We start from the raw sequence: 21,044 nt of genomic DNA, 5'->3' as shown, positions 1-21,044 counted from the left end.
GATAATTGCTTCGCCTCTATCCTTTCTGCCATGACCATTGGAAGGTGTGCCCTTTCCTCTACGGGCACTCCCCTTCTTGGCCAATGGCGCCTTCGCCTCCTCTACCGCTTTTCGCTCCTTCTTCGCCTTTTTGGGAATCACAACTTCCCTCCAGGGCAAGCCTTCCTCCCGGCGAACTTCGGTAGTCCTAGCAGAAGGAGAAACTGGTTTCCGTCGTTCCTTAGGGCCGGCAACCTGCTCAACCTTCTCCCGACGGACCTTAGTAGCATTCTTCTCGTGCAATACCGGCTTGGCGCTAGCTCCAGTAACAGCCATGCGTCTGCATAGTTCTGCAGTTTGGCTTTCTGCCAGCTGGTTGTCTTCCGTAAGGACTCGAATCTTCGACTCGGCTTCCTTCCTGGCCTCCACCGCTTGGCTCACTGCCAACTCTTTCTCCTCGGTAAGTTGGCGGATCTTTCGTTCCGCCTCCTTACTTGCATACATCAAGGACTTCCACTCCTACTTTGCCTCTACAACCATGTTGCAGAGGGTCAGCACGGACTACTTAAGGTCCTTGCTGTACTCCCGTTGTTGTCCAGAAAGGACATGATTACGTCAGTTACGTCTGTAATCATCAGCATTTTCTGCACTTCCGTGACGACCCTGGTCAGGGTAGCTCCGTCCATTTTGATCTCAATGGGCGGCTCCTCCGACCTGCCACCATAGACTGTGCTGCCACGCTATTCTGTATCGCCTGCCCCTGGCGATCGGTGGGGCCACCTGTTAAGGGCACTTCGTCTGGCGAAGGGATCAACCTTATCGTCAGACGCTTCTCCCTCTCCACTCAAATTTGTTTTTTTGTTTGGTTTGATTGACATTTTGGTCCCACGAGTCGCACCAAAAACTCTTTGAGTTTCCATAAAAAACCTTTTCATGGAAATAAATCCGAAATTTTAACTCAAAACACGGAAAATTATTCGGAAACTATTTAGAATGTCCATAGGATTTTTTTAAATACCATAGAAAATTGCTCCAAATTTGCGGAGAAAATTTAAAAAATCGAGAGGAACAGTTTTGAACCTCCACAGAAAATATTTCGGAATGTCCGCTAAAATGTGAAACACCCCGGAAAATAATTCTAAATTTTGACGGAAATTTATTCGGAACTTTGATGGGAAAACTTTTGGAATTTAGAAGGATTTTTTTAAGATCTTAACGGATTTTCGCACCAACGGGATATTGCAAAGAATTTTTAAAGAAAAAAACATCGGAATGTTCTCGGAAAGAGCTTAGAAATATTAACGAAAAAATTCAAAGGTTATCAATCTGAAAAATCTACGAAATTTCCAGGAAAAATCTTCGGAATTTTAACTTGAAATTTTTCAAAATTCTGGAAATTCTTCGGTTTTCTACAAATTTGAACCGGCGTGGAGAATTTTAGGTCAGATGCGTGATAGATTTTAAATAGGGGCGTGCCGGTGCACAATTGTAGGGGGTGGTGGTTCGGAAAAGTCTACTAGGGGGGAGGGTTTGAAAATGTAAAAATTCGGTCTACGTGGTTTGTAGACAACCCCGCACCTAGGTCATAGATTATTTCTTGCTTAACTTTTCAAAAGGACCTAAGTAACATTTTTTTCATGAATTAATTTGAATAGCACAATCAACAGAAAAACATGAAAGCTTTTGATTGCAGTACTCAAATTAATTCATGAAAAAAATGTTACTTAGGTCCTTTTGAAAAGTTAAACGAGATTTAAAAGAAAACTGTGCCTATGTCATAAAAAATGTGTTACGCATGCGTAAGGAGCATACATGTGTGTAGCGTACAATTCTTAAATAAAATGTTTTTTATTTTACCAAACTGTTATACCACATGATCATTATTTCAATAATCTTGAGCAAATACATCTGACTCGCTTCCCCCAAAAGGAACCTGTACTAATTGAGTTATCCGGCGCTAATTTCACGCCATACGACCGTCGATCAAGCACCAACCCGCCCGAGTTGAATTTCCTTATTTATCGCTTTTTCCCACACCTTGCGCTACCGTTTTCGACTCGCGGTATCACGTTTCATCAATTGGTTTGATTGTGACAGAACGTGGTGCTTATTCTGCGGCTGACGATGAAACGCACTCACTCTTCAATCGTTAGCTCTTTGCTTTTACGCGCTATTCGTCCCTTGCAATGTTTCTGCATTTCAGCTCCAATTTGCAGCTCTGATCGGTGATGGTTTCAAAAAAGGAATAATTTGTAGCTTCTACTACAGACGAGTGTGCATTTATGGTGCGGTGTTGAGCACTTGGCGTTCTTCTTTGCGGCGGTTTCCATATACTGCACCACAGTCATTGGAGGCAATGGATATGGTAGTTATGCTCAATTACGTCGAGATTTGCTGCCACCAGCAAACAACGGCCGACAATCGTATCCAAATTTGGTAGAACAAATCAATTTGATCATAATTATGCTGTTACAGTTCCTTTTCTTCATTCGTTCTGTTCTGCTGCCGTGCTTTGTGCAGTAATGCGCACGTGTGGTCCAAGTTGAAAACGATCGCGTGCAGAGCAGTAATTTGCACTTGTCCATTTTTGGCAGACCTCGCGGCGCTGATGTGGCTTTCGAAGAATTCTTATACCAGCAACTTCGAATGCTTTAGCAGGATATCATCATATTTATTGCATATTCTATATAATATAATATACTTAGCTAAAAACAGGCTAACAAATGTAACTGTCGCAATAGTACCCCTCATAACTAACCTGGTTCCCGTCAGTGTCACCCGCATGCATTCGTCTACATAAAATTACGCACCACCGATTTCCTGTCCCAGCAGCGCTAACTGCTTCAAGAATTGTTTTGCATTGGTCAATGTCGATGCACCGTAGATGATCCTACGATTGCTGTTGGCGGTTTGCTTCGTTTTGATGAAATCCACCAGATTCTGATACTCGATGTAGTTGCCACCGCCGACCATGAACACGATTGCATCTTGGAACGGAGCCCGATTTTTCGGCACAATGTCACCTCCCTTGAGCAGCTTCGGGTCCAAGTATAGGTAGTCGTCTACTTCTCCACCGGCACGGCATTCCATCAATTGCTCGGTGATTTTCGTGACTGGAAGATTCTGGTAGAAGAAACAAAATTTATAACTAAATAAAAATCTAATTATCAATTAGATAAAAAAAAATGTGATTCTTACATGTCGCTTCACCACCAGATTCTTTACGCCCTCCATGACAAATGATGATCCTTGTGTAACCAATTTGGAAAACATTGAAACTGTCTTCGTGCCGCTGCCTTCATACTGGTTAGGATTTGTAACTGAACTCTTCATTATACTCCTGGAATAAATAAAAAAGATTCACAATTTAAAAAGTCGTTTTAATGTCTTGACAAGTTGCGCGAGTTATTCCATATCACGACAAGACCTTTTTCATTAAAAACCATTTTACAAAATGGTAAAAAAATGCATGATAAAAGCCACAAAATATTTTAGTGCATTTGTTTGCTTATTCTTGAGTTTTGAGATATTTGGGATTAAGAATAAAAACCTGTTCAGCGAACAAATCTCGCTTAACTTTTCAAAAGTACCTAAGTAACATTTTTTTCATGAATTAATTTGAATACTGCAATCAATAGCTTTCATGTTGTTCTGTTGATTGCGCTATTCAAATTAATTCATGAAAAAAATGTTACTTGGGTCCTTTTGAAAAGTTAAGCGAGAAATGCTCACGGTCTTAGCACGAACGGTAAGGTAGCGAACTCAAAAATCGCCCAGTTTACATGCAAATATAATTTAGTTCATGCAATAGTTTTGTTTTAATTTTTTGATTATAGGTACTGGACAAATTTTTAGAGAAAATGCTCGTCTCAAGGATTTTAGATTTCGCTCATGATTTCAAGCTAATATCCCCGTAACAGTTTGGCATTAGAGGAAGTTCAAATACCGTGACCTGCCCTAATTCCGCGCATCGCCTAATACCGTGGTTTTCATAAAAAATCAGAACCTGGCTATCATGGACATCACATCATTTGGTGAAATGTTCAAACATAATATGTTTGAACATTTCACCAAATAATACGATGTCCACGATAGCCATGTTCTGATTTTTGATGAAAACCACGGTATTAGGCGATGCGCGGAATTAGGGCAGGTCACGGTACATTACGTGCAACTTGTGATATAGTTGAAGATATACATGACTCCCGATAAGCGACCACATTTACGTGTTGAGAATGAATGGCAATTTTTTCAACTACAGCCTAATCAACATGTATGCTCCAACCAACGAACAATAAGTCTGATGACGTAAAGCATACGTTCTATGAGAGCCTTCATAGCGCCTACGGAGAGTGCCCAACATACGATGTAAAGATTGTCATCGGGAATAGGGGCGATCGGGGAAATAAGGGCCACCTAAGAAAATCGTTCCGAAAAGCACTGAAATACTCAAAAAATCATTATTCAAATCAAGGATGTTATCAATCATTTAGTAATCTGCATTCGATCATTTCAAGACAAAATTTTCAAAACGACTTATCTGCTTTTGTGAACAAAGATTCAAACGACTCTCTCAAGCTCTCTCAAGCAAACCAACACCACCAATAGGTAGGTGAAGGTTTCCGCTACTTGTTGATGGTGTTAGTTTGCGTGGGAGAGCCATCACATTCGTCAAATCGTCGTTTGAATCTTTGTTTACAAAAGTAGATAAGTCGTTTTGAAAATTTTGTCTTGATTTAGTAGTTTTTCAATAACTCATTCCAGACGCTAAATTTAAAAATGTGCAAAGGTTTATCTACAACTCTGCCTAACAGTTCGTTGTTTGAATTTCATTAAGAAACTAGCTATAGCGCTAGTAGCAGTAACTTAGACTAAATGATTACATATTTGGTTATCATTTAGTATAAGTATAGCAACTAGCACCGTCCTTTAGCAGTGGAATTCGAAGATCGACCTGTTAAGGAGAGTTGTAGAAAAACCTTCGCACTAAAAGTCCACCATACAACACATTTTGAAATTTAGCCTCTGGAATGAGTTATTGACAAACTACTAAATGAACGAACGCAGATTACTAAATGATCGATAACATCCTTGATTCAAATGAAGTTGACTTATACTAGGGACAGTTATCTTTCATATTACGTCGATGAATGAAAAATGTTGAAAAATGATGGAATAGGGGCGACATGAACATGCGGGGCAATATGAGCCACCCTCAATTTGAGCTTATTGACAAGTTTTATCGTGTAAAAGTTATATGATCTTTAAGAGAATGCTCCACATATGCATCAACGCGAAAACCGCATTAGAATTCAATTCGAACATGAAAATACACTTGAAAATGCAAATTTTCGCTGCATAGGCAGAATTATTATAAGATTTTGAAGTTTATAAATAAGGTTTTGACACAAAACTGATTGAAATACAAGTCAAAAATGCATCTCAATCAAAAGATCTATTATAATTGAATATTGTGCACACATTTTTGTACCGATACAAATCTGAATTAATCATAAATTTTTTTTTTACAAAACCACTTTGTTGAGGGTCAATATGAGCATACCTGCGCAGAGCAAGATATTAGGCCTTAATATGCAAACAAGTTCAAATTTCAGTTGCCGAATATAAGAATATATCAAGTATGTTAGATTCATTACGGTGATACTCTAAGCTGTTGTTGGAATATCATATTCATCTATATTACGACAGTTTTCTTTCACAAAAAAAAACATGTTGGATGGGAGGCCCATACTGGCCCAGATGGTGGCCCATATTGCCCCGTATAGTCGGGAACACACATTAAAATCAGTACATTCCAACAATTTCCAAAAACATTTTTCATCATTCATCGACGTAATATGAAAGGTAACACTCCCTAGTATAAGTCAACTGCATTTGAATGATAATTTTTAGAGCGTTTCTTAGGCGGCCATATTGCCCCGATCACCTCTACACTTTTGAAAATGTTTTGATTTTCATGTTTGTTTCCGACTGGACGTTTTTTTTCACCACTTTGTTTATTTGAAGGCTCATTTGTTAAAATAAAAACTCTACGGAGCCGAGTGCAAATCGAATAACATTAAAAAATGAAATTATTCTAGTTAATAGTGTTTTTCTAGCACATTTTTTCTTCGGTCGAGGGAATGAGCTAGAACTTGAATCTGACCTTGAAGTAGCAAATTGGACTCACCGCTGATTTGCCTGTGGTATTATCGCCTCCTGGATAGCTTTTGCCACGTCTTCCAATGTTACTGTATCGTTGGTATCCTCCAAAATAGATAGTTGCTCCGGATTTCTATTGGTTCCCTCTTGCACTTCAATAAAATCATCGTCCGAAGTTTCTACCGATTAACGAAACGTCTCTGGTACAACTTGCTTCCCAGCGGCAATCGTGGCGTACGATATTACCGGTTTGTCACTTCTAATCTTCTTCTTTGCTACTCGCTGTGGACAGGAGTCCTTCCGATGTCCTTCCTTCTGGCATAAAAAGCACGTATCCTTGAGTCCATCGTAGAATACCCTTCCATTTCGTTCCGTGACATTAATCATCGGCGGAATATTTTTTCAACTGTCATGTACACTCCGCGCACTCCTGTGTACATATGACTGAGACCTAGCTCTACCGCAAACTTTTCCCGAATCACACGATCCACCTTCCCGTATTTGCAAAGTGCCTGCATTACACTGTCATCCTCTAGCTCTGGCGGCAAGTCGAAAATACGCACATACTTCACATTGATACCAGAAACTGTCATCCGTACTTCTACCGATTTTCCGCTCGAATAAATAAATTTTCGCGGATCCGCGTTTTTCCGCAGTGCTTCCATCATAGCATCTAAAGTGACAAACTTAATGAATAGCGAGCGATCGTGTGCTATTTTATACGCTGTGTCCATAAGCATCACATCTACATCGAGCTGCTTAATAAAACTGGAAATTTTCTCCCACGACGGCCTAGGACTACCCGGCGGGAACCGAAATTGAGCGGTGTTCACACAAATTTCACTCATTGCACTGATGATATGATGCTATTTGTATTTGCGAACAGAATACACTAATAGCCTGTTCAGATTACGCCATTAATGACATAATAATTGGCGTTTCAGGGTAAATACGCTTTATGATGTCATTATTTACGTAATATTCCATACATTTTGCGCTGTCAAAAGATACCCGCTAAAAAGAGTCATGAAGAATTTATTACGAACAATTATTACGAGAGAGCGTTCGTTCTAACTGGGATGCAGGGAGAAATTCAACAAAACAAAACTGACAAGCGTCACGCTCTCTTTGCCAGAGAGAAAATTCTCTCTGTTTTCATTTCGTTTCGTAGTTGACAGTCATGCTCTTTCTGTCGCAGCAGGGTCGAATGCATGTTAGATGGAAATCTTCTGAGCGCTGAAGAATAACTCGGATTGTGATGGTTTTGAGGAAAGCATTTTATATGATAAAAAATAATGATGATAATTATTTATTCTCCACTTATTCATCATGAATTGTTTAAAAAACAGATGCTCTCTAGAATTAACATGAAGTATTTAACTTAAACCTAGATTTAATAGAACAAATCGAATAAATTTTCAAAGTTCAAGGGCTAATGCGGAAGACAATTTAAAACGTAGGAATGGTTGTAAAACGAATATATTTGATGAATAAACATGATTTCATAAATTGTATCAATTCTGCTCCTTGAATGGCTTAATATACATTGGATTTCAACATTTTACATGTGGGACAACTGTACGATTTGAATGGGATGTATATATGAAGTAGAATAACCTTAAATAAAACATGGATTGGTAATGCATTAATTCATCCAAAATCCAGTTTAAATTATATCACATTCACACGATTCGATTTTGTTAGAAGCTGTATCATTGATTGTCGAGTAGAACGCAATGGTTCAGTTTCCATTTTTGAAAAAAAATTAAATTGCTGAGTTGCCCTTCATACATGGAGATACTGGTGGAAATACATTTTAGTTCGATAATATTTCTTGAAAATTGGTCCAATCGTCCTTTTTTTATTTATTTGTGAGAATTCCCAAAAGTATCTAAATTTTTCTATCAAATCTCCGTTCGATCATAGTACAGAATCAAAATACTTTTTAAACTTAAAAATAAATTGAGGAATAGTCTGATTCCCCGAAGAACGGCGCACCCAACTAATGAATTATCATTATCCTTAATGAGAGCTTCAAATATTCTTCGAAAATCCCTTTTCATATTTTTTTAAAATATTTTTTTTGTAGAAACTTTGTTCAGAAAAAAATGTTGGATTGTCGCCACACAAATGCTTGATTTCGCAAATTAAATTTTAAAACTCTCCTTGAATTCAACCCTGTATTAGCGTGCAAATGAGAAAACATGGAAACGTCAAGATATATTATCTTGCTGCAGTCTGAACACTTCGTAATAATTGGATACCCTCTCACTTAACAAAGTCATAAATAGCCCAATCTGAATAGGCTATAACGATGAGCAAGAAAAAGTGAACGACCGAGAAACAATGCGCATCGACCGTACGAAATTACTCTCAAAGCACACAAGCAGCAAAACGAACTCGCATCCGTACCCGGCAACAGCAGCGGTTGAACTGACTGTACGTTTTGTTGGGAGAAAAAAGTGCAGGAACTGTGTCATGAAATTTAAAAACGAACAATGGGTAATGTCTGTGACATAACCGCTAAGTGGACGTAGGACTTGACTTGACCATGCCTTTAAGATACATAATATGTCCAAATTTCTCACATCAACTATTTTGGATAAATAATCGGCGTTGCATACCATTCCTTGGCAAAATCTTCTCATCAAACCGACACAGAAATCAAATCTACTTCGAACAAAAATCATCAACAAAAAATTCAGGAAGTATCTGTCCGGTCACGAAATATTAGCCTCGACAGTGGCAACCTTCCCACTGAAGGACTGCCTGAAATAAACCACAAGTTGGCTCAGCAGGGGATGTAGACTGTATCTCAGCCCTTCCACTGAAGGGCCTTTTAATCCGTGCGATAGCGACTGAAGGAGAACATTATTTTTTAACTTTTAGAGTCTTGAAAAAGGCTGTTTCCTTCGGCTAAAAGTAAGAAAACGATCTTTTCAAATAACCGCGAATTTCTAGTGATGGTATAAAAAAACTGAATGCTCTGCGAGCGAATGCAATTTTCTTTTATACTACTTAATTTTGAATCTTCTCTGCTTCCCAATTGGTGGGCCAATCATCTAGTGTCTTGTATCCCGCTTCTTTGTCAGTCAAAGCGTCATCATCATCAATGCGTTCGAGAAGGGCTTCTTCTCTTTTACGCTTGTTGCTCGCTGCTGGCGTCTATTTCTTAACGGGATTTTTCGCTTGATACAGGCCAATAAGCCGGGCAAGCGAGCTTAGAATTGCAGTTCAGGTGGAAAGTAGGGTGTTCTTTTCTGAGACAACATTGTTAGTAGTAGAAGGAAGGAAACACCCGGACATGCGATATCGGGTGATAAGATTTAGAATTCATAACCTGGGACAATCATTCAGTCACGTTCGCTTTGTGTGCGGTCAGTATCAAACTATGTTTTCCTACATATTTTTTATCAATGCCAATATTGCATTGATCAATGCATTGATATTTAACGTGTATTTGCTTAGAATTTAGTTTTGGGTCGCGCGGATTTGGCGCAGAATGGATTTTCATATCGCGCGGAAATGGCGTGGATTTGATTTTAGTCGGCGCGGATTTGGCGCGGAAAATATTTCAGGATCTCCGTAACAACCCTGCAATTTCTATACCGAAGGGAATTGAAAGCTTTCATATTGATCGCTATCATTGGTTATCTGAAGAATCGTTTGTTTTTTGGACATACATGCTGCATCATGTGGCTTTTCTTCAGCCTGTCTCGGCTCATCACCGATGCCGGCCGGTCTCGGCTCATCACCGATGCCGGCCGGTCTCGGCTCGACTCTGCTGCTGCTGCCGGTATCTGCTCAGCATTGCTGCTTTGTCGGGTCTGTAGGGTGGACTGCTGCTGTACTGGCTAGGTTTCGGCTGATGATGGTGGCTTCGATGACTTCATTTCCTGCTAAAAGGTGTGAGTGCTGTTCAATCGATGATGCGGTTGCTTCGCTTGTCCCGGTCAGAATGAAAGGAAAAAATCACGTTGCGCTATTTTATGGCTTCTCGGCAGACCCAGCGGCTGCTCATTCGCTGGTGTCTGCACCAATCAGAACGTGGCAATGGAATGATGCAAGAATTATGCGGTACCCATATTTATAGGTTCCCTTGATCTCAATGTTTTTCATTGAAAACAGTTTCATGCCTATTGAAACAAGTTTTTCGGGTCTTATCAAGCATGGACATGAAAAACATACTTGAAATCTGTCGATTGAGGGGCTTACCGCAGAAATTCGTCCACTGGGACGAACGCTATTAACGTTTAAAACCTTTCAACACAGCGTAACGCGGTCGATTTGAATATTTTGAAATGACACCCGGTATAGTAAAGAGAGACGTAAGTCCTACGTCAAAATGATAACGATAAAACTGCGTGGGCAGCAGGGACTATGTCCAAGGGCTTAACGATCCCTCCCCAGGCCATCTGCGAGTTGTGGGGCTTGCCTAGGATGTGGTGGGGTTTGACAGTGGGCCCTGTTAAACCTTTATAAAAAGCTGCATGTATCCGAAAGTAAGCCCCATCAAAGCGACCGTGTGCCGCTCAAGAGCGCACAAGCCAAAGTCCTGGTGTTAGGTGGGACGCTAAACAGCCCTAACACGACGGCCCTTCGACGAGACAGGAGGGTTGCGCAGGCCCAATAAGACGCCTGGAAAACCAATCATTACGAACAATATAAGGGATAATGCGACTCGATATTTTCGGCAAGGACCCAGGCGACGAATAAAGGATCAAGATTGGAAGCTTGGAACATGGAACTGCAAGTCGCTAGGTTTCGCACGTTGCGACAGGATGATCTACGATGAATTACATCCCCGCAACTTCGACGTCGTGGCGCTGCAGGAGATTTGCTGGACAGGACAGAATGTGTGGAAAAGCGGGCATCGATCGGCTACCTTCTACTAAAGCTGTGGCACCACCAACGAGCTGGGAACCGGCTTCATAGTGCTGGGTAAGATGCGCCATCGTGTGATTGGGTGGTAGCCAATCAACGCAAGGATGTGCAAGCTGAGGATTAAACGCCATTTCTTCAACTATAGCACCATCAACGTGCACTGCCCACACGAAGGGAGACCCGACGACGAGAAAGAAGCGTTCTATGCACAGCTGGAGTAGACATACGATGGATGCCCTCTGCGGGACGTCAAAATCGTTATCTGTGACATGAACGGTCATCGGACCGGATAGTCTGCACACCGTATCGAATGACAACGGCCAACGATGCATAAACTTCGCAGCTTCCCGCGAAAGGGTAGTCCGAAGCACCTTCTTTCCCCGCAAAAATATCCACAAGGCCACATGGAGATAACCTAACCAAGAAACGGAAAACCAAATCGACTACGTTCTAATCGACGGTAAATTCTTCTCCGACATCACGAACGTCCGCACTTACCGCAGTGCGAATATTGAATCCGACCACTACCTCGTTGCAATATGCCTGCGCTCAAAACTCTCGACGGTGTACAACACGCGTCGAAGTCGGACGCCGCGGCTTAACATTGGGCGGCTACAAGACGGTAGACTAGCCCAAGAATACGCGCAGCAGCTGGAAGTGGCACTCCCGACGGAAGAGCAGCTAGGCGCAGCGTCTCTTGAAGATGGCTGGAGAGATATTCGATCCGCCATTGGTAGCACCGCAACCGCTGCACCAGCACCGCTCAACCAGCGAGCGCTTTCCAGTTTGGTGATGTAGCGACGCATTGAATTTGCCTGCGTCGCTGGAGCACTTACTGGAAAGGGTCGCCAGCGACCAGCGACGTTTCAGTCGAGCGACGTAGTTGAGACAAGTTCATACATGTTCTTGATTTTATCTGCATCGACAATATAAACGGGCGCGGAACAGACAAAACTCGATTTTCCGTAGGAAAAAGCGTCAGCAGGAAGATCGAAACCGTGAAGAGACGGAGCAACTGTACCACGCTAATAACACATGAAAGTTCTATGAGAAGTTAAACCGTTCACGTAAGGGCCACGTGCCACAGCCTGATATGTGTAGAGCCATAAACGGGAACCTTCTTACGAACGAGCGTGAGGTGATCCAAAGGTGGCGGCAGCACTACGAAGAACACCTGAATGGCGATGTGGCAGACGAAGATGGCGGTATATCACAATAGATCTAATAAATGGTCGCAGTGATTAAAATACCCAACAGGAAAAAAAAAGATGGCGGTATGATGATGGACCTGGGAGAACGCGCGCAGGACATAATTTTACCGGCTCCGGATCTCCAGGAAATCCAGGAGATTGGCGGGCTGAAGAACAGCATAGCCCCTGGGGTTGACCAACTACCAGGAGAGCTATTTAAACACGGTGGTGAGGCGCTGGCTAGAGCGCTGCACTGGGTCATTACCAAGATTTGGGAGGAGGAAGTTTTGCCGCAGGAGGCGAATGAACAACGAGTTGCATCAGCTGTTTGGAGAACTATCCATCGTTCACACCGCGAAAATTGGACGACTGCGGTGGGCCGGGCACGTAGCCAGAATGTCGGACAGTAACCCGGTGAAAATGGTTCTCGACAACGATCCGACGGGCACAAGAACAGGGCTGGTAGCGATCAATGCTGCTCAAAATAGTGACTTTAGTGACCAACGTTGTCGAAAAAAGAGACCAAATAGTGACCTTCATTTGCAGAAAAAGTGACCAAATAGTGACTTTCAAGATCTCAAAACTCATGTACGATTTGAATCATGGTAAAATCTTGCATAATTCGAATCATCCAACTAACTCACCTCAGGATGTTTTGTATTTTCGCCTCGATTGGTTTTTCGGCAAATGAGTGAAACGAAGGGATTATGCAAGAAAATATCAAGCGTTATTCCCGGCGTTATTCATTAGAAGGTCAGACCCTATTAATATTTTGGTTTTACACTGGTTTCATAACACTCTTGAAGGGTATAATGTGATCTTCAAGAGCGTTATAAAACTTAAAATGTTACTTGGGGAATGTTCGGTTGGTTGCTGGCTGGTTAGCAGGAATCCAAAAGGATGAATGCACGTATGTAGCTGGTGAACAGAAAATCGAGAAGTGAGAAGTGCTAGAGAAGTTGGCGTGCAAACTTCGGAGTAAAGACCATTTGTACGAGCTACGTAAATAAACCAGGGATTGTTTTGCAAGGAGGAAGCTCAGCCTCAGCGTTAGAAGGAGCAAAGAGTGTCGCGAGGCGTCCACCCTAAGGAAGAGTGTTGGAATACCAGATAGTGTGGGACTCCTCGGTTTTGATGGATGATAGGAAGTAAGCAGGGACCGGCTAGTTGTACTTGCTTTTGGGTAGATATATGGAAGATTGTTATTGATATAATTAATATTATAATATTATTGTATATACCCGTTGATTGAATGAAGAGAACTGAAGCTGCTGGCAGAATTACCAGCCTGCCGTGGAGCAGAGGGAACTTTAGTATTGTTTTGTCTTTGTGAGGGGGTTTTAATTTAAACAACAAATCTAAATAGTTTGTTTAGGCTTCCAAAATTCTTTAAAAAGAAGTTTCTTCGGAGTATCAAACGGTAGTTCAAATTCAAAATTCCAAAATATTTGAAAATTCACAGTTATCTTATTTATCATCAGAATATATTTGGTGAAAACTTCAAGATGCGATCGTTTGAACAGTTCCTCGTTCAATATTGATTTCTTTGAAGCACCAGGAAATTCATGTAGAATTAAAAAGATTTAATTTCAATAGTTCAATTGATTATGGAATTTATTAGTTTTGACGTAAACTACGTCTAAGGGGAAGACTCTGATACAGGGTGTAAAACCGAAATTTCCAAATTCGAGACCGTCACGAAATTAGGATAGATTTCAAACGCTAATAGCGTCTTTATCTTTCGATGGATTTTCGACATTTGCTTATCAATCGATTCAGAAACTCTCCAGCAATTTGCCAATTCTATTGATACTATTGATTATCAACGTTAAACTATTGAAAATGTTGTTTCTTTCCAAACCGGGTGAAAAATTCAATTCCGTTCATAAATCCCCAACACGGACATCAGATTGCAGTAACGTACGGGCCTTTTGATCCACTGCTTCGTTTTCCCTGTGTATAAAAAGCCCCGTGTTTCGCGTGCACACGTCATTTTCATTCATTCATTTTCATACATCATACAAAAAAAATTAAACTGACCGCTGCTAATGTTAATGACGACGACCGCGCGACCCACACCATCGCCGGAAATAAAATTTCCGAAGGTGGTACCATGGTCTGCTCTCCGCGACATCTCGAACGAAATGGCTCGCGCGCGCGGAAGAGCTGCTTTCTTGTAATCAATAAAGTCGAACCTGTAGCCACGCCCTTTGGGAAGTACGTCACGCAAAAATGGGCGATTTTCAACCCCCTCCCGCCTCCGTCAAGTTTTTCGTAACAAACCCCTAAATTTTTTGTATGTATCGTCACGCTGCACAGAACCCCCCTCCCCCTAGAGGCGTGACGTACTTTGTGGACGGCCCTTTGGTGAGTGTGACGATTACACAATATTTGCAGTCATACCGGACAACAAAGAGGCGGGACTAATGAGCCATCTTTATTGATTATAAGAAAACTGCTCTCCCGCGCGCGCGTGGCCCATTCCAGTTCGAGACAGCAGCACGTACGGACGTGTTTTTGTTCGCGCATTTTGACGTTAACTACGTCTAAGGGGAAGCCTCGGATACAGGGTGCAAAATGAAAATTTCCAAATTAGGGACCGTCACGAAATCATGTAAGATTTCAAACGGTAATGGCGACTTTATCTTTCGACGGATTTTCGAGATGTTGTTATTAATAGATTCGGAAACTTTCCACCAATTTGCTAATTGTATTAAAACTATTCATTATCAACGGCAAACTATTGAAAATGTTATTTCTTTCCAAACCGGGTGAAAAACTCAAAAATAATCAATCCCGTTCATAAATCCCCAACACGGACATCAGATTGCAGATTGCCTTTTGATCCACTGCTTCGTTTTTCCTGTGTATAAAACGCCCCGTGTTTCGCGTGCGCGCGTCATTTTCATTCTGGATTTCATGGAAAGCGGACCAAGGCGTCCAGAAGCGGTCCTAGCGACAACGGCTGTGGTGGTGCGGATGAAAATTTTTCGTTCGATAGTGGTGGCGGTCGTGGCAACAGCAGTACATCTTTACATCCGTGTTACAAGCAGCATTTTTGGAACTGGCAATTAACGGCATGTGTAGAGCCGAATCATCAGATGGCTGTCGCGCAGTCAAGTAGTAGTTGTTGGTGAGGCACATAATTGGGAATGAATCGGATCTTTTCAGAACCACCATTATGTTTGGGAGGAAGGTTAAGTTGAAATAATTTGTCTATAGTGCATCCGCTAGGAACTAGAAAATTTTTCAGTGAAATATTCTAGCGTGATTCTGAGCTTAACTATATGATGTTTGTCTAGCACTTAGCTCTTCTTGCTGTGGATTTAATTTTGAATAATGATTCAGTGATTGATAAGTGATTGAGAAAGTTGATATAAGACAAACTTTTTTCATAGAACAAAGCATAATTGTTTGGTATCGGTAGCGGAATCATAGCATTACTGACGGTCCGAGCGCGCGTCAGAAGGAGAAGCTGCAAATATGTATTCGCATGGATAGAAATAAAACCTTAAACAAGTAGCAGGCTACCTACTAGAATTATAATCTTGATGGGAAATTTCACTTGACTGTTACTGTTATCCACGCGAATAATTATCGGCAGCGTCTTTTTTAACGCGCGCTTGTGAATCTGCTACCGATGGAAAACAATCTGCCATCACCAAGCAATTAAGTTTTACTTTGAATAAAATTCATCTCGCCTCAATTTGTGACTTAAGAGCTACTTTCTCTGATGGTAGCCATTCATTAGTATTTCAGACAAGAAATTTTAATCTGAGCGCGAACGACCGCATGAACCACACCATCGATGAGAATGAAATTTCCGGTAGCAGCTCCGTCGAAGCCGATGGTGGGACTACGATCTGCTTTTCGCGACATCTCGAACGAAATGGCTCGCGCGCTATCGAAGAGCTGCTTTCTTGTAATCAATAAAGATAAACCTGTAGTCACGCCCCTTTAGTAAGTGTGTGACGGGTACACAATATTTGCAGTCATACCGGACAACAAAGAGGTGGGACTAATGGGCCATCTTTATTGATTATAAGAAAACTGCTTTCCCCCGCGCGCGTGGCATTTCATTTGAAATATCGCGGAGAGCGGTCCCAGCATCGGTAGAGATGTCGCAAATTAATCGATTACTTCGATGATTAATCGATTCAATAATCGACAAGAATCGAGAGTAATCGATTAATCGGGATTTTACGACAACTATTAGATTTCGATTACTTCAATTAATCGATTCATCGTTATGATAATCGATTAATTTTGATTCGATTACTACTTAACGATGAATCGATTCAATAATCGTCAAGAATCGAGAGTAATCGATTAGTTACTAATCGATTAATCGAGATTTTACGACATCTCTAAGCATCGGCGGAGTTGCTGAGCAAATTTTATTCTAAATACATATGGGATATTGGAAAAATCGGTTCATTCTATACAAAGGAAGATTGAGGCGAAGCGAACTTTTTCAAAGTGCAAATTAACCGCTTGGAGACGCCATGGCGTTGCCTGGCGTCCGTAGCAGAGTCACGAGCGCGCATCGTAAGGAGATGCTACAAACACAGACAAACAGACATAACACATTGAACATTTACTCATCAAATTCATCGTTGTTCAAACACTAACGACATCTGTTGATTTCAGTTAGTTGGGCAAATCACGAACCAGATGGCGGTAGTGAGCAAACGTCAAACTCGAGGAAAAAAGATGCGCGCGCCACGAGTGTTCGATTGGCCAACTAATGATTATTTGAATTGACCAGTAAATCAGAGAACGATGGAAATTTGAAGAGTGTTATGTCTGTTTGTCTGTGCTACAAATATGTATTCGCATGGCTTCAGTGGCAGTCAAGTTTAATTCTTTCTAGATTCTTATTTGGTTTTGTTATTCCAGAATAACGAGCGCGTATTGTAGAGAGCTGCTTCAAACATGTATTCTTACACTGGCACTAGATTCTTCATTTCACCAAACTGTTTTACGTAGTTTACGTCGGGCGGTCGTGTCTTGCACACAACCCTTCTGATTTTTTTTTTACAAGGGAGAATGCATTTACACACTAACCCAGTACACGTGCATTGTAGTTGCCAAACTACCACACGGAAGTGTACTGGAGTGTCGGACTCGACCATACCGGTAATACCGACTAAACTCCCTTGGGCTCCACCATCGTTTCCCCCAGGAACTACCTCGCAGTACTACTTCTGGGGGGATGGCAGTACTAAGCGTACTCGCTTATTATCGCTCACACAGGCACTCGTCCCACGCGAGACTGACTTGGGTGCTCGCACACCATTCACTCCATTTGAGTCTTACTTGGATGCTCTCCCGGGCGCTCCGCTGCCATGCCTCGAGGTGTCAATAGCGGTAACTGCCTGGGCCTACAGATATTACGCTACGACACTCCTGCCTCAGCACGAGCAGATCAATCACACCACTGCCGAAGCAGACCACATGCTACCCTGCCGAAGCAGGGACACTCCCCATGCACCACATGTGCACAACTGTAGGTGTGTGGGTACAACCCACTGCTACCCTGCCGCCGAAGCAGCTTCTCCAAAGACCATTCGCTCCATGTGACCCTTTTTCGGGTGCTCACTCTAACACTCCACTGCAATGCCTCGAGGTGTCGATGGGTACCTCGACTCCTACCTCAGCATGTGCAGTCCATACTCAGACTTCTGCTGCGCTTCGAGGTGACAATAGCGGCGACACGCTATGACACTCCTGCCTCAGCACAACCAGATCACTCACTCCCTGCCGAAGCAGCTCACGCGCTACCCTACCGAAGTAGGGACACTCCCCAACTCACTCTAACACTCCACTGCCATGCCTCGAGGTGTCGAGATCGGTATGTCGGGGCGAAGCGACGGTACTACGCTCCGGCAGGCCGACGTCAGCTTGTGCAGTCCATACTCAGACTTCTGCTGCGCTTCGAGGTGACAATAGCGGTGATGCGCTGTGACACTCCTGCCTCAGCACAAACAGATCACTCACTCCCCTGCCGAAGCAGCTCACGCGCTACCCTACCGGAGTAGGGACACTCCCATGCCAATTGGCACTCCCTGGGCTTGTGCTTTGAAGCGGCACATAGTCGCTTTGATAGAGTCTAATTACGGGCACTTGTGGTTTTTGGGAGGATTTTAGCAGAGCCCACTGCTAAATCCCACCACGCCCTAGGCAGTTCTCCCTGTCTCGCAGACAGCTGGGAGGGGTCGTCAAGCCCTTGGACATGGTCCATGCTGTCCCTGCTGTCCCTGCTGCCCCCAAGACCGACGATTATGGAGCTCTACGACACGCCAGGCATACTGCCGTGAATCGTACATTTGTCCCATATGCATAGAATGGACAGATATGCGATTCACAGCAGCATAGGTGCATCGACGCTGTAACCAACCAGCTACCCAGATAGGTACATAATATTAAATAACTAGGTATTAAATTAATATTCTATAAAATGTGACTTTATCAGTCTTTCCGACTTATTAGAATGATAGGTGTAAAAAATAAAATCAGTAAAAACATGATACTCACTTCCATCGCTGCAAATATGGAATTGGGGCCAAATCACAGCCACACTCTTTCAACACCTGCTCCATCTTCTGGTACTCCGCTTCAGGCATATTCGTACAGATGTAATAAATAATGAACAACCTCATTTTATCTTCCGGAGTTCCGAATTCTGGATCCTTCATCAGGTCGCTCAATGCTCGATCCAACGCTTGCTTAGACATAATCTTCTCCTCGAACTCGAAATAGGAATCTAACCTTCTGGCTTTAATAAAGTTCAATATCGCGGTCGCAATCTTTGTGTGCATATCGATTAGCCGTTTCTTTTCCATCAACTGGGGCAACGAATTTACAGCACTCGTCAGTTTGGCCGTATTGTCATTCACCATCGAGAAGGCCACATCCGATTCGCCATCGACTCCCATCGTCGATTTCAACTTTTTGATTTCATCCTCCGACGAGCGATACTGCTCCAGTTCCTCCTGTATCGCTTCTGCCACCGTCGGAAACGGACTACCCTTGTGTGTGCTCCAAAACTTGTCCCTGGAATCCAAATCGCAGGCCTTCATTTTGGACTTGGCTCCCGTCGAGGCAGCTTTCTCGTTATCGTCCTCCACAATGACTCGATTCAGAGACAATTCCAGCACGTCGTGGGCCAAAGCTTGATACGTCCACGTGTGATGCAGCGGAGTGGCCATGTCAACATTTCTATCCATCAGAATTAGCAACGGACGTTGAAAGCTGAACGTCCCCGTCTGAGTGGCGTCCATATGGAACAGATTATTGCGCGCGTCCCACAGGTTTTCCCTTAGCTTTTTCTCGAGCTTTCGGGCGACCATTTCAGCAGCAGTATTTTTAGGACATCGGATGATTGGAACATTTCCAAGGGTCACAAATACCGAAAATAAACTGTCAACTATACTATCCATGATGCCCTCCATTTCGAAGTCTTGTGTATTTGCTCGATTTATTGCTGCAATAGATAAAAAGATTATTATTCAAACTAAAGATTAAAATGTGATTGTTATATTTTCGAATGACATCAATGATGAACACTATTCAAAAAAGCGCAATTTTGAAGCTGATGCGTGCTCAGACAAATTTTAACAGCTATTTAAAAAAGCTAAGTTAGTCCTAAAGATTTTGGAACTATAAAGAACTATCCGTAACTGGATTTTGTTTAACTCAATCTGATCTTTAACTCGAAACAAAAGTTCACAGTAGCAAGCTACCGTTGATCAATAAAATTACAATTCTAATCAAAACCGATCACATACCATAGTACGAGAGCGAATCGCTGTTCTGATGCTTCAGCACGAACATGTCATCCTCCAGCGTTATAAAGTTCACGTACTGGTCGAACACCTTGTGGATATTTGCCACACATCCAGCCTGCAATGCAGCGGCCGCTAAGTCTTCCAACCGTTGCCGCGATATGGGCGAAATGAAATTCAAATGATAAACGTCGTACAATCCATTCTGGAAATCCTGTGCTATACGGCCGAGATTTTCCTCTGTTGGTGCGCAGAAGTATATCGCTGGAACATCAGGAATAGAGTCCCGGTCGGAATGCAGTTGTCTACAAAAGAAGTTTTCTTCGTGTTTTGATTTGAACTTGCTATGTTATGGATGTTCATACATGTGCAATGTTACTCCCAACTCGCGCAGCTCTCTTATGGAAACCAGTGGCGAAATGATGTCCTGTCCTACGCGGTCATAGATCAAAAGTTTCCAAACGGGTTCGGCTGCCAGTGCCTTGGTTTGGGGCTGATTCATGTTCAGCATCTGTTTGATTGCATCTAAAAATGAATCCCAACTAATCAAACCATCCACTTTTACTTCGCCGAAAACTTACTTATCTGCCGGTCCTTGAGGGATAACATTCTGCTGATTTATTAAGTTAATAAACTATCTGATCAAAGGTAATTTACTGCGGAAAATAGAAAATTAAAATCGGAGAGAACCGTCCGAATCACTACGGCTGAAATTAAAATTCGTTCGTGGACAAAAATACTGCAATGACGTTGATGATTCGCTGTCAAACACAATCTAGTACTGCGCTGCATGATTGGCTCAGTTAACACTGTTATTGTTTACATGAAATATTTCAAGGAATAGAGTCGCTCAGTATTTTTTTTTATAGATTTTTTAACGTCAAACCAAAGACTAAGGGGCAACCCGGATAAAAATTTACAGTAACTTGTATGACATAATCCATTGAAATACAATAGATTGTGTGGCAAACAATACCAACTATTGTATGCTTATTGTAAAATGTTCACGGTTGTAAAAGATCTTAATTGTACGTACATTAAA

General features: G+C 42.2%; 1 protein-coding gene across 1 annotated transcript; it reads right to left on the bottom strand.

The window, feature by feature from the left end:
• Window positions 1-2,626: 2,626 nt before the first annotated feature.
• LOC134216352 (protein sly1 homolog) lies at window positions 2,627-20,750 on the bottom strand. The gene is made up of 6 exons (XM_062695260.1): window positions 20,584-20,750; window positions 20,368-20,527; window positions 20,006-20,307; window positions 18,753-19,701; window positions 3,178-3,319; window positions 2,627-3,102 (listed from the first exon to the last, which is right to left on the bottom strand). The coding sequence occupies exons 1-6, from the start codon at window positions 20,609-20,611 to the stop codon at window positions 2,782-2,784; spliced, it is 1,902 nt and encodes a 633-aa protein (XP_062551244.1). The 5' UTR covers window positions 20,612-20,750; the 3' UTR covers window positions 2,627-2,781.
• Between the last annotated feature and the right edge of the window lie 294 nt (window positions 20,751-21,044).

Source organism: Armigeres subalbatus, chromosome 2 (assembly GCF_024139115.2).
Source record: "Armigeres subalbatus isolate Guangzhou_Male chromosome 2, GZ_Asu_2, whole genome shotgun sequence".
Lineage (NCBI taxonomy): Eukaryota > Metazoa > Arthropoda > Insecta > Diptera > Culicidae > Armigeres > Armigeres subalbatus.
Note: the sequence above shows the minus strand (reverse complement) of the source record. Positions and strands in the feature narration are given on the sequence as shown.

What these genes read in the sequence shown, in the direction of transcription:
- LOC134216352 (XM_062695260.1), bottom strand. Translation starts at nt 20,611, where the DNA reads ATGTTATCCCTCAAGGACCGGCAGATAA. An exon ending in TTGGGAGTAACATTGCACAT is followed by an intron (nt 20,308 to 20,367) that starts GTATGAACATCC and finishes CTTCTTTTGTAG; the next exon opens with ACAACTGCATTCCGACCGGG. An exon ending in CGATTCGCTCTCGTACTATG is followed by an intron (nt 19,702 to 20,005) that starts GTATGTGATCGG and finishes TATCTATTGCAG; the next exon opens with CAATAAATCGAGCAAATACA.